The following is a 13,171-nucleotide window of genomic DNA, read 5'->3' as shown; positions in this document are numbered from 1 at the left end:
GGTGTGGGGGGGGATGGAGACTCCAGGATGTGCGTGCGTGCGTGTGTGCGTGTATGTATGTATGTGTGTGTGTGTGTGTGGAGTAGAGTGTGTGAAGGGTAAAAGGGGTGTTTGGATTCCTCCCGGGGCCAGAAGGGGTCACCACAGGGCCAGGAATGTTCCCACGAAACTCAACACCCAGCGACCGCTTTCCCACCAGACCCAAGGAACCCCCCCCCCCCCCCCACACACACACACACACACACACACATACACAGACACACACAAACACACACACACAAACACACATACCCCAAACTCCCTACTTCCTGGATAGAGATGCTGAGACGTGCTGGGTTTTATGGTTTCCCTGTGGAAAAAGGCATGATTTTGTGGCAAGGTCTGGCATTCGCCTACGCCTACCATGCAGTGTCAATCATGTGAAGTTGTTCTCAGTGTGCCTAGTGTTTTCAGTGAGTGTTTACCCTCTCCAAGCGTGTTTGTGTATGTGTGTGTGTGTGTGTGTGTGTGTGTGTGTGTGTGTTTGTTGTTTTTTTAAGCATTGGCCTGAATGTGAAACCACCAGTGCTGCCACCGCTCCACCCATCCCATCCCAGCCCTGAGCATCCCTCCGGCCCGCCGTTATAGAGCCTGGGGATGAATTCCATGTAGCCTTGTTATCACAGCAGCATCCCTCCCTCCGAGAGTGGGAGTGGTATCTTTTAGATGTCGTGGCGGTCATAGCATTCCAGAGGACTCCATATCTACATTTACATTTACATTTGCATGTGTTCTTTTGGCAGACACTTTTATCCAAAGTGACTTAGAATAGAAGTAGAAGTAGAATAACATGTAAGATATATAAGAGGAGACCTTATCTTGGACTATCTCTCTTTACAATGTAAAATCAGGTCTCCACTATAGCAGGCAGCCAAGTATGAGGAATAGTGCAAGTGTTTTATGACATGAGAGGTTAAAATTAACTTCATTCCATTTTTGGTAACTGACAGATGCTTCAAACATACTCCTCTGCCACGATGACCAAAGGGGAGATGCTGTAGCGCTAGCTAGCATCAGTGAGAGCATGGTTTCACTTAGCAGCAATCCCCCTTGAACAGCAGATGAAATTATACGCTTTCACAGTACTTTGTCACGTCGAATAAAAGCATCTGCTAAATGACTGAAATAAAAGCCGCGGAGAACCCTGCAATATAAAAAGATGAATTGCTCTTTTTCCACCCATATTTTCCCAAGTCCGTCAGCTCATCTCATTCCGCCAGCGGCGCTGCATTCTACCTCCAGCGGCCGTCCCGTCCCGTCCCGTAGGAATGGTGCGGTGCAGGCAGAACTGCCAGTCGCGGTTCCAGGGGTAAAATTGGCGGCGGGTCGGTGGCTCGGCCGGCCCCGAGTGGTTGTCTGCGCCTGGTTGTGGTCAGCCGGGCAGCGGCACATCGAGCGGAGAGGGTATTTTTGCCTCCCAAACAATCTGCTCTGTTTGTCAAACATCCCCATTCAACCCCTCTTAGATTACAGCTGAAAGACAGAGTCAACATTTTTGTGGTTTTCTCCGCGCGCTTACCCTTCCTCTCCCTTCTCTTCCCTCTCGTTCGCTCCCTGTCTGTTTGTCGCAGTTATGCGCTAGATTTGGCTCCTGAAGCATTCTTTTGGAATTGGAAGGGAGGAATGTCAGCCACCCCACCCCCTCCTTCTCCTATAGTCCGTGTACATGTATTTCTCCCATGGTTCTCAGCAGGCGCCTTCTGAGCACAAAGCTACCAAGGGTGACTAACACACTAAAACAGTGAGCCTTGAAATACAGTTTTTTTTTTTTTTTTTTAAACACCAAAAGGGCTCATCCAAAAATAACATGACCTTCACTAAAGTGTAGTCCAGCACATCAAGCGGCATCTTAACCTCTTCAGCAGCGTAAAGGGTTGGCCGCTGCAGTCCTCTCTCACTGTTCCCATCACCTGAACGCTAGAGAGCCTGTCCTTGGGCTCGTGCTGTTGTGGTGGCTGTGGTGGAGTGGTCCTCCACCCTGACGCTCCATAGTGGACAGTTGTGTAAACGGAGGGTAGACCACACACCAAGTGTCAGTTACACTTTCACTTGAACGCCCTTCTCCACTGCTGCATGAGGTTTTTTTTGTTGTTGTCATAGCTGTTAGAGTTTTATAAATGTTGACATTAGAAGCAAATGCACTGACATTTTACAGAGGTGTCTCTGAAATATCTCTGTCTCTCTGAGATATGATGGTTTGTGTGAATGAGGCTGGAAAAAAGCAAGCAATTGGGTTTCTGTGGATCATCTCTAGTCGGGTTTGGCATCTCGCCTTAGTAGCGAGACTCGGGTTTCCATGTGAAACTGAATTTGGAACTGCTCTCTGCTCTTCTGCAGGTTGAGCAGTCCAAAGTCCTGGTGAAGGAAGGAGGTGTCCAGCTCACACTGACCATTGTCGACACACCAGGATTCGGAGATGCAGTTGACAACAGCAACTGGTGGGCTGCTCGGCGTACAATAGCTTTAGGAGTTTAGCCGTTCAAGAAGAATATAAACTTAGTTAAGAATACTGATACATAGGTATTTTTTAATATTGTTAATTGTAAATTTAAAATGTATTATAAGAAATAGAATGCAGTAATGAGATATTGCCCAACCATTAGCCTCTCTTTTATATGTGACACTGTTAAAAAGCGATTCTGAGGGATTGTCTGTGGCACCTCCAAATATGCTATTTTTAATCTCCTCCTCTCTTTTCATCCCTCTTTTCTGTTGCCCTGGTATGTAGTTGGCAGCCAGTTATCAACTATATTGACAATAAGTTTGAAGACTTCCTGAATGCAGAGTCACGGGTCAACCGAAGACAGATGCCTGACAATCGGGTCCACTGCTGCCTGTACTTCATCGCCCCCTCTGGCCATGGGTGAGTCCAGCAGCTTTCACAAAAATGCATATTGTCAAATGCTCCCAAAAATACCACCAGGCTGTAGGGACACGTCCTTTCAGGATACGTGTGTGTGTGTGTCTGTGTGTGTGTGTGTGTGTGTGTGTGTGTGTGTGTGTGTGTGTGTGTGTGGTTAGTATATGTGCATTTCTGTGGATGTGTTTGTGTTAAAACGAGGAAGTTGGAGAGAGGGAACCAAATATAGATGCAGGCTACCAGTATAGTGACCGAAAGCTTATATAAGAGCCATAGAGGCCATGCTGCAATGCCTTTGCCTGCATCCGCCTTGGCCAATCGTATGGCAGCTGGCTGCCGTGAGGCCTCCCTACCCACAGTCCTCTGGGTGCTTCTCTGTTGCGCGCCTTTATTTTTAGCTGGGAAAATATGGCAGCCGCGTTTGATGCCAGTCATGTAGACACAACCCCTTATTCTGCTGCCAGCTCCTTTTATCTCTGTGTTTTGTCAATTACAAAGCATTTAAATTGGAATGAAACCCAACACAGCCCAGTGTATAATTCATTCTCAATCTGTCGGATTCATCAAAAGAGAGATTATCACTTTATAGAATTGTTGATGTTCATGTTCAGTATTGCTATTTATTTATTTATTTATTTTTCTTTGGGAATTGTCTTCTAGTGGGCCTCTCTCTAGACGTGCAACCCCAGGCAGCCCCCTAGACCCCCCCCCCCTCACACACACACTCCTCCCCCACCAGTTAGCAGTGAGAACAGAGTCCTTTGTCCTGCTGCTTGTCAGTGGGGAATGGACAGTGCATGGGAACGAGGCACAGAAAGGCCGATGGAGGAGAGACTTGGTGATGGAGGAGACACCAGCAGTAGTGTTGTGATGAGGAAATCTTGCCAAGTGGCCCAAGTGAAGTCCTTTTGTGTTGGTGTCTTTTTATGTGTGCTGTTTGTATGTGTGAAGATTGATAGGGTTTGCGCTGGTTTATGTCATCAGAATTGGGTCATTCAGGAACACAAGGCCTCGGTTGTCTGGGTTTGTGGTTCTGGCCTCGCTGTCTGTGGCGTGTGAGGGGACGAGGCCGTCTTCATCCAGATGTGATGTGTGTGTGTGTGTGTGTGTGTGTGTGTGTGTGATGTGTACGGGGTGTGAAAAATGCTCTAAAGTGTCATTTTTGCTCAACGTCAAAAACAGATAAAGACACAGATGGAACCTAAGTCCATTCACTGCCTTGATTTTGTCTGTTATTTTGTCCATTCACTTCAAGCTTATACGTGAATACGTATGAAATGGATGAACGTATGAAACAAATACACCTATTTGCATATGAAAAGGGAGCATAAAGTAGGCTTAACCCTTCATGGGTGTGCAGGGCCAGGCAACGCAAGTTCATCTGCTGTGTGTAGCACAGTTCATAGGCAGAAGCAATTCAGTGTGCTTTACATTTATAAAAGCAAAAAGGACAGATACAAACAGAGATAAAAAAAAATACAGTTAATTGTGAATAACATAAAAGACATGGAATTAAAAACGCAGACTAACACTGTACCAATGTGCCTCAGGAATTAAGAATGCAGACTAATGCTGTACCAATGTGCCTCTGGAATTAAGAATGCAGACTAACGCTGTACCAATGTGCCTCTGCTCAGCCTGAAGCCTCTGGATATCGAGTTTATGAAGCGTCTGCACGACAAAGTCAACGTGATCCCACTCATCGCCAAGGCCGACACACTCACGCCAGAGGAGTGCCAGCTCTTCAAGAAACAGGTGTGTGTGTTTGTGTGTGTGTGTGTGAGAGAGTGCAGGTGTATGTACTGTATGTAATATACGAGTGAATGTGTGTGTTCACATGAGCTGAGCCTGCATGTTCTTCGCTCTCTCTCAGATTATGAAGGAAATCCAGGAACACAAGATCAAGATATACGAGTTTCCGGACACAGACGACGATGAGGACAGCAAGCTTATCCGCAAGATCAAGGTGAACAGCCACAAACAAGCTCCTAAACAGATAAACAAACAAGCAAGGACTGACACATGTGGCTGTCCTGTGGCTCTCTGTGCTTGTCGATACCAATCAGCGCGCCTAGTGTTGACGGCCGATATAGTTAGCCTCTTCCTCACGGACGCTGCGTCCGCCTCTGTCTCTCTGCTGCAGGACCGCATGCCGTTGGCCGTGGTGGGCAGTAACGTAGTGGTTGAAGTCAACGGCCGCAAGGTCAGAGGCCGCCAGTATCCCTGGGGCGTGGCAGAAGGTATGTGTCCAGTGTCGAGTGTCTGTGTGTGTGTGTGTGTGTGTGTGTGTGTGCGCGTGTGTGAATGATTCTTAATGATTGCATTTGTATGTACTGTGTATGTGTTTAGATGGAGTGATTTTTTTGCATTGTGTCGAAATTGAAATCACCCCAAAAGCTTCAGCAGGAATGGTGTCTTTCTCTACTGTAAGTATGCATCAGTTTAAATAGTGAAAAGCACACAGGTCCTGCTGCCAAAGCTTTAGGGAGTTTCTGCCTGCTGTGTGATGAGAAATGAGAGGGAAAGGGGCCCTATGGAATGCTGGGAGAGTGGTATTTCCACCTGGGTTCCAAGGACGCCCTCCCACCAACCCCTCCTTCCAGGGCGGAGTGTACATCAGGGATTCTGGAAAAGGGTGGCACCGGTGCATCATGGGCATTGTAGTTATTTCTGGCAGTGATGATTTTATATTTATTTTTATTTTTTTATTTTATTTTATTTTATTTATTTTTTTTCTTCCCTCACATTCCCTCCACCAGCCTCCACCAGCCTTCCCCCTTCTCTTCTTCATCAGCCACAACAACTTTTAAATGGATGTTGTTTTTGTTTCGTTGATATTGTGCACTGTTGTCTTATTTTTGCCTTTTATGATTTTATAAGAAGCCTCCTCCCCCTGAAAAATGTGTGTGTGTGTGTGTGTGTGTGTTTGTGTGTGTGTGTGTGTATTTGCGTGTGTTTGTATGTGTGTGAGTGTATGTGTGTGTGTTTTTTGGCCATTTTGAATCGTTGTGATGTGGGTGAATCCTTGTATCAGTCTTTCACTTTTTTCATTCTTCCTTTTTTTGTTCCTTTCTCTTTGTTCTTTGTTCTGTTCCATGACTGACAGAGGGCATTTTTGGTAAACCATCTCTCACTTTTATATGCCACCTTTTGCAACCCTCACCCCCATCACCTCAAACTTTCAGCCCAGTCCTCCCTCCCCTAGCCCTTTCACCTTTTATGTTGCTGTGACCGTAGGTCAAAGGTCATCCTTGGGGCTCTTGCTGGTCATAAAGAAACTGATAAGTCATCCTGTGCTATTTGCTAGTTACATACGTAGAGCCAAACATCTCTCTCCCTCTCTCTGTCTCTCTCTCTCTGACTTTTTCTCTCTGTCTCTCTCTCTCTCTCTCTGTCCTGTTAACCGTCATATACCTAGCAGACTAGTCCATGATCCCTATGTTCTGTTTTGTGTGGACTGATGCCTCATCCAGAGCTGCATGCTTGGCACAACCCCTCAGCTTCCTGTCCACCTTACTTCCTGACATGTGCAGATTTAGTGTTGCACACGCGGGCAGTATACTGGCCAGTCTCTCATGCACAGTAATGTAAGTGGACTGAACTATTTCAGAACTCCACGCAGGGCATGATGGAATCCATCCTTTGCTGTTGCACAACTCAAGGTCAGTCGATCCGTGTCGATGGTGCACTTAATTACTTTGCACGCTACACAGCGCATTTGGTTGTGTGTCCCAGTTGTCCCAAAGACCACATCGATTTGAACAATGTGGGCATCAGAGTCTCTGTGCTGTTGACTGAAGGATTGACACTTCCAGCTGTCTGACCTAACCACAGGTGTAGAGCTTCTTAAAACAAGAAATACATCAATAATTTACTGCTCCTCTTGGAATTTTTTGTTTTGTTTTGTTTTGTTTTGTTTTGTTTTTTCCCCCTCCGCCAAGTAGAACTACAAATCCCATCATGCCATCACTCCCACAACCCCCCGTGGTCCTCTCCTCCCCCTCCACACTCCAGTCATCAGTCAGGCCGCTGACCTCCGACCTCGTGCTTGTCCTCATTGCTCATGTAATCCCACTACCCAGCCATTCTGAGTCACTGTAGACAGATAGGCTCACGGCAGGTCAAGGGTCACCCCTCTGCACCCCCTCCTCCTCCTCCTTCTCCGGGAGCCAATCAGGTAGGTCCGAGCTCTTAACGTGCACTTTCGGGCGTGGTGGTCCGAGACTTGGAGCGCGGTGGTCCTCGTAGTTGGCCCCCGTCACGTTCCACGCTGGATGAAGAGAACAGAGGCCTCATCGCTGTCCTTTTCCAGAATCCCACTCTTTAACCAATTACTGATCGTGTGTGTGTGTGTGTGTGTGTGTGTGTGTGTGTTTGTTGTGTGAAACGCTGTCCGACCCTCTCAAACGCTGTCTGAGCATGTCAAAAATGAAACGACTCATCTGACGTCTGTGTTTTGACCTGTTTAACTCCCTCGTAACCCCAAGACATGTTTTTGACTTAACTGAACACCTGTTTCCTGTGTGTAAAACTGTTAACTGTATTGTCAGCTAACAGTTTACCTTGTGATCAGTCTGTTTGTTGTTCTTGTCCTTGTTGTTGTTGCAGTTTATGTTGTCGTTGTTTTGAGTTTAGCCATTCATGTCTGTTGTTTCTTGCATTCAGTAAACCATTGTGGAGTAACTCCACTACCATGTCTGATTCCCATGTGTGCGTGAGTGTGTTTGTAGTAAAACAACATTTTTAAAGACACTGTCGCTTGTCTAGAGTCGTGTGTGTGTGTGTGTGTGTGTGTGTGTGCGCGTACGAGTGTGTGTGTGTGTGTGTGTGTGTGTGTGTGTGTGTGTGTGTGTGTGTGTGTGTGTGTGTGTATGGAGTGGTAGTGTTCACCTGTCTCTGTGCTTCCTGCTGTTTCAGTGGAGAATGGCGAGCACTGTGACTTCACCGTCCTCAGGAACATGCTGATCAGGTAAGCCTAGCGCCCAGGTGAGCCTAGCGCCCAGGGAGGTTTACAGTGAACTGTGTTTACTGTGTGGCCAGGATCAAGCAGGCACCTGCATTAGGACGCTACCGTTCTGCAGAACAAACAAGCTTTTCAGGATCGTACTGTCACGCTACATTAGAAGCAAGTAGCGGTTTGGCATCCACAGCCAGATTTTTTTTTTGTCATATTTTTTGGGGCTTGTTATGCCTTTAATTGGACGGGAGAGTAGAGAGAGTGACAGGAACAAGAGAGAGAGAGAGATGGGATGAGATCGGGAAATGACCTGGGCCGGACTCAAACTTGGGCACGTGGACCTGAATATGGTATGGGCACTGTAACCAGTTGCCCCCCCCCCTCAATGCTCAAACACTTAAACGTTGTATCAGCGATTTCAGGCCCAAAAAAGGCCCAAACATAAATGATCACATTCATCTAATCTTTCCTAACGATCCACTAGCTGCCTGCCCCACAAGCAGGCCGTCAAACAAACGCGTCTCTGTAGGCAGCTTAGGCTCCGAGATCTGTACACAAAAACAATTGCTATCAACAAGTGTTGCCAACCACTTAAAGGCAAAATAAAGTGTTCCAACCAATAACCGACGAGATGCGTGTTTAGGAGAGTAGGCACGGCTGAAATGCCCTTGAGCAAGGCACCTAACCCCTCACTGCTCCCCGAGCGCCGCTGTTGTTGCAGGCAGCTCACTGCGTCGGGATTAGTGTGTGCTTCACCTCACTTTGTGTACGCTGTGTGCTGAGTGTGTTTCACTAATTCACGGATTGGGATAAATGCAGAGACTAAAATTTCCCTCACGGGATCAAAAGAGTATATATACTATACTTATAAGTGTGTGTGTGTGTATATACTTATACTGCGTTCCCTCCGCAGGACTCACATGCAGGACCTCAAAGACGTGACCAACAACGTCCACTACGAGAACTACCGCAGCAAGAAGTTGGCCGCTCTCACGTGTAACGGCGTCGACACCACCAAGACCAAGGGCCAGTTGACAAAGTAATTCATCTTGACCAGAGATCAAAGCACATTCCAGAATGGAGAATAAAATGTTGTTAATCACGCCTAGCGCTACCCATTTAGGGGGAGTTGAGGCAGTAGTGTTTTGAGCCTGTTGTTGAGTTGACAGAGTTGCTCTTTCTGGCCTCTTTTCCTGTACTTATTTCTTTGCTTCTCTGTTTCTCACTCTCTCTCTCTTTCTCTCTCTCTCTCTTTCTTTCTCTCTCTCTCTCTTTCTTTCTCTCTCTCTCTCTCTCTCTCTCTCTCATCCATAACCTGTTCTCTCACTCTCTTTCTCTCTCTCATCTGTGCCCTGTTCTCTCTCTCTCTCATCTGTGCCCTGTTCTCTCACTCTCTCTCTCTCTCTCTCTCTCTCTCATCTGTGCCCTGTTCTCTCTCTCTCTCTCTCTCTCTCTCTCTCTCATCTCTCTCTCTCTCTCTCATCTGTGCCCTGTTCTCTCTCTCACTCTCTCTCTCTCTCTCATCTGTGCCCTGTTCTCTCTCTCTCTCTCTCTCTCTCTCTCTCTCTCATCTGTGCCCTGTTCTCTCTCTCTCTCTCTCTCATCTGTGCCCTGTTCTCTCTCTCTCTCTCTCTCATCTGTGCCCTGTTCTCTCTCTCTCTCTCTCTCTCATCTGTGCCCTGTTTTCTCTCTCACTCTCTCTCTCTCTCTCATCTGTGCCCTGTTCTCTCTCTCTCTCTCACCTGTGCCCTGTTCCCTCTCTCCCTTTCTCCCAGGAGTCCTCTGGCCCAGATGGAGGAGGAGAGGCGAGAGCACGTGATGAAGATGAAGAAGATGGAGACTGAGATGGAGCAGGTGTTTGAGATGAAGGTCAAAGAGAAGAAACAGAAGCTGAAGGACTCTGAGGCAGAGGTGTGTGTGTGTGTGTGTGTGTGTGTGTGTGTGTGTGTGTGTGTGTGTGTGTGTGTGTGTGCATGTGCGTGTGTGTGTGTGTGTGTGTGTGTGTGTGTGTGTGTGTGCATGTGCGTGTGTGTGTGTGTGTGTGTGTGTGTGTGTGTGTGTGTGTGTGTGTGCGCATGTGTGTGTGTGTGCGCATGTGTGTGCGTGTGCGTGTGCATAAAACTGAAAAACAGAATTACCTGGTGTGTGAGAACACTTTGTTAAAGTGTGCAAGCCTGACTGTCTTTGCCCTTGTTCATGATCTCCGTGCCTCTTGTGCGCGTGCTCTTGCTCCTGCTCAGTTGGAACGACGCCATGAGCAGATGAAGAGGAATCTGGAGGCCCAGTACAAGGAGCTGGAGGAGAAGAGACGCCAGTTCGAGGATGAGAAGGCCAACTGGGAGACACAGCAGCGCATCCTGGAGCAACAGAAGCTGGACGCCTCCAAGTGAGTCTCCATTTTCTTCAGTCGTGTTTGATGCTAGATGTAGAACAGTCCACAGTGGTCATTGACAGGTGGACAAGAAACTCCTGTATGGAAACTGAAATTAAGAAAAGCAATTGTCAGGAGAACAGGAATGTCGTTACCACTATCTGAGATGTACCCCAAAGTCAAACAGGAGTGAAATGGGACTAAAATAAATGCATTCAGGTATTAGCATCTGTTCACCGCACTGCGCTGTCTGCCTGCTGTTTCATTATGGAACATCTATTGGTGTGTTAGTGTGCTCCCCCCAGTTCAAAGCCTCATCTGCTCTCTGGCTCTCTGTGTCTGTGTCTGCAGGACCATGGACAAAAACAAGAAGAAAGGAAAGATCTTCTGAGAACACACGGCCAAGCTTTCACTCTGATCACCATTCTTCAGACTGCGTTTTGCTTTTTTAATGCTCAACATGATTTAGGACCCACACACACACACACACACACACATGTGCTAGCACACACTCACACTCACTCACACAGTCAGCACATTAATATTTAATGTACCTCAGACATTCCATTTTAACATTCCATCGTCGTGTACATAATTTAACTTGCTCAGTTGTTTTGGAGATTTTTACATTGGCCTTATGTGTTAACTGCACACACCCAAAAGCCCTGTTCTCTCCTGACCGGTGGTGTCGTTTGGGTTTGTATGTACGTACGTAAGTTAGCGAGAACGTCGCTAGTCATGACAAAGAGGCAAACGCACCCCTCTGCTCCTCGAGCTGCTGCTCCTCCTTATGATACCCGCCGTTATGATAACCATTGCTTCTTTCGCCTCCCTAGCTTCCTTCTGTGGCACAGTTGAGTGTTGCTGGACGAGGCGCCTACTGCACGCTTGTTTGGGTGTGTGAGCAAGCACGGTAGTATATAGGTACTGTAGCTCTCGCAGATCGTCCACACACACACACATGCGCGCATGCTCACGTACACACACACTAAGTAGGCACACGCATGTGACCATGGGAAGTATGGTTTGGAGAGCAAAAGGTGCTTGAACGTGTTAAGGGAACCAGAATGAACAAATAAGTTGTTGGGTATGCCGACGGATAGGTGTTGCAGATGGCAGGTTAAAAGTGGCACAAATGCAAGTGACGGGCATTTTACTGTGGAGGGTTAGCTCTTTCTCCCACTCAGCATTTGCACTGCTGGGTTGAGAGTGTGTTTGTGTGCTGGTGCGTGTGCGTGTGCTTGTGTAAGACTGAATTCAACTGTACATTACAGAAGCTGGGGAGGTGTCATAGATATTGCCTGTCATATTTTTTTTATCGTTATGTTTTTTTTAATTTGTTTTACCCAACCTTTACAATGCCATGTTACTTTCAGAAGACCCTGTCCAGCAGTAAGGCCTCTCCTGTACACATGTTTGCTTTGATGTGTAACTTATGTCTCCCTGTTAGATGGTGGTATGCAAAATAGCATGAGTGGCAAAAGTAACAATAACAGATTTTTTTTAATGACTTGATTACATTGATATTAATAATGAGAAAGATGTGACAGATCTGTCACCCCTCTCCACACTCCATGCCAAGAAACAGAGTTTAGGACGGAGAGCTATGGCCCCAACTCTTGTTTTTTTTTATATATTATTATTATTATTATTATTATGATATTGTGAAGTGATGGATCTCGTTTTTGAAGCCCTACCTGTAGATCCTCCATGTTTCTTGCCCTTGACTGTAAAGAGTATGCAGGCTTTGGTCCACTGCAACTAACTGAGGCTCTCCACCCCCGAACCCCACCCCCCACATGCAACCTCTCACCTCTTGGAGCAACAACCCTTCCAAACTGACCTTGCAATGATTTGTATGGATTCCTTTAGTATCTGTATGTTGTTATATGTAGTACATCTGAACTGAATACTGGATCTTATGATTTCTATAGCAAACAGTCCGCATAGAGTATGTTCCCTCCATATGTTCTGTAATGAACACGTTGTCACATCTCATGTTTTCATACCCACAATCCACTGGTTGACTTAAAGGCAGCCTAGCTATCTGTCAGATGGCGCAATGCAGCCACGTGTGCAAAGAGTCGGTACAGTGTATATGGTTTATTATTTACTTCTTCAGTAGTAGATGAGGAGGTTGCGTTGACAGGGAGAGGTTACATACACATACACACCATCTAACCACTTCCAGTGCAGTGACGGGACCCAGTTTTATTGCTAGACCTGAATATGACTTTAGCTATTTTATTTTTGTTTGTTTGTTTTGTTTTATTATTGTTATTATTTTTTATATATAAATATATGTACACGGTTTTCAACTTTTAATCTTTTTTGTCTTCATTTTATTATAATGTTCTCTATACCTAACTGTATATTATTAATATTAAAGATGGAGAGGTGATGCTACAACCTTGTCTGTGGGTTTGTTTGTTTCTCTTGAGATTTCACTCTATTTAACACACTATTTAAAGTCAAGTGACTAGTATTCAGCAGCTTCAGGCACTTTTTTATATTACATTTAGATTGTTCATGATAAAAATTGTATTCATCTAATGCAGTGGTTCTTAAATGGTCTTGCTTTGGGACCCACAGTTTTTCCCATGTTCATTAAGTAGCGACACATATTTTTAAGCGATCAAGCCAACGGATACATGGCAAGACACGTTAAGTGCCTGCAGGCCTACAGTACTTGTTTTGAATATGCTGATGTTTGGCATTGCATCAGTGAGGTCTTCGACTCCTGATATCACCTTAGGCTACTTGATAGGTTTGTCTTTGACAGGGGTGCTTTGTTTCCATGTGGCAGTTTCTCTCATGTGCCAGCAATTCATTACACACTGGGGTTTCTGTCCCATTTTGTCTCAATTTATGAAACCATATTCTACTTCAAATATTCAGGGTTTTAGCCTAGGCTACTAAGACGTCTAACATGACCTGTCACATA

At 46.1% G+C, this 13,171-nt stretch overlaps 1 protein-coding gene across 3 annotated transcripts in view; it reads left to right on the top strand.

Annotated features, from left to right (window-relative positions):
• septin15 (septin 15) overlaps positions 1-12,619 on the top strand; it is a 26,879-nt gene extending 14,260 nt beyond the window's left edge. For 2 of the 3 annotated variants that reach the window (XM_076270883.1, XM_076270874.1), the window contains exons 4-13: positions 2,377-2,477; positions 2,768-2,902; positions 4,537-4,654; positions 4,773-4,865; positions 5,043-5,139; positions 7,817-7,868; positions 8,770-8,895; positions 9,632-9,767; positions 10,097-10,242; positions 10,579-12,618. In XM_076270883.1, the coding sequence (XP_076126998.1) occupies positions 2,377-2,477; positions 2,768-2,902; positions 4,537-4,654; positions 4,773-4,865; positions 5,043-5,139; positions 7,817-7,868; positions 8,770-8,895; positions 9,632-9,767; positions 10,097-10,242; positions 10,579-10,618 (1,044 nt within the window). In that variant the 3' untranslated portion in view covers positions 10,619-12,618. Of the gene's footprint in view, positions 1-2,376; positions 2,478-2,767; positions 2,903-4,536; positions 4,655-4,772; positions 4,866-5,042; positions 5,140-7,816; positions 7,869-8,769; positions 8,896-9,631; positions 9,768-10,096; positions 10,243-10,578 lie in introns of all 3 variants that reach the window. The other variant, XM_076270890.1, reaches the window with a different exon arrangement.
• The last annotated feature ends 552 nt before the right edge of the window (positions 12,620-13,171 follow it).

This window comes from Alosa pseudoharengus, unplaced genomic scaffold, assembly GCF_046254945.1.
Source record: "Alosa pseudoharengus isolate Yale_2024_CS ecotype anadromous, Long Island Sound unplaced genomic scaffold, YU_APseudo_1.1 YU_APseudo_1.1_scf_10, whole genome shotgun sequence".
Classification (NCBI taxonomy): Eukaryota; Metazoa; Chordata; class Actinopteri; order Clupeiformes; family Clupeidae; genus Alosa; species Alosa pseudoharengus.
This window is presented reverse-complemented; position numbering and strand designations above follow the sequence as displayed.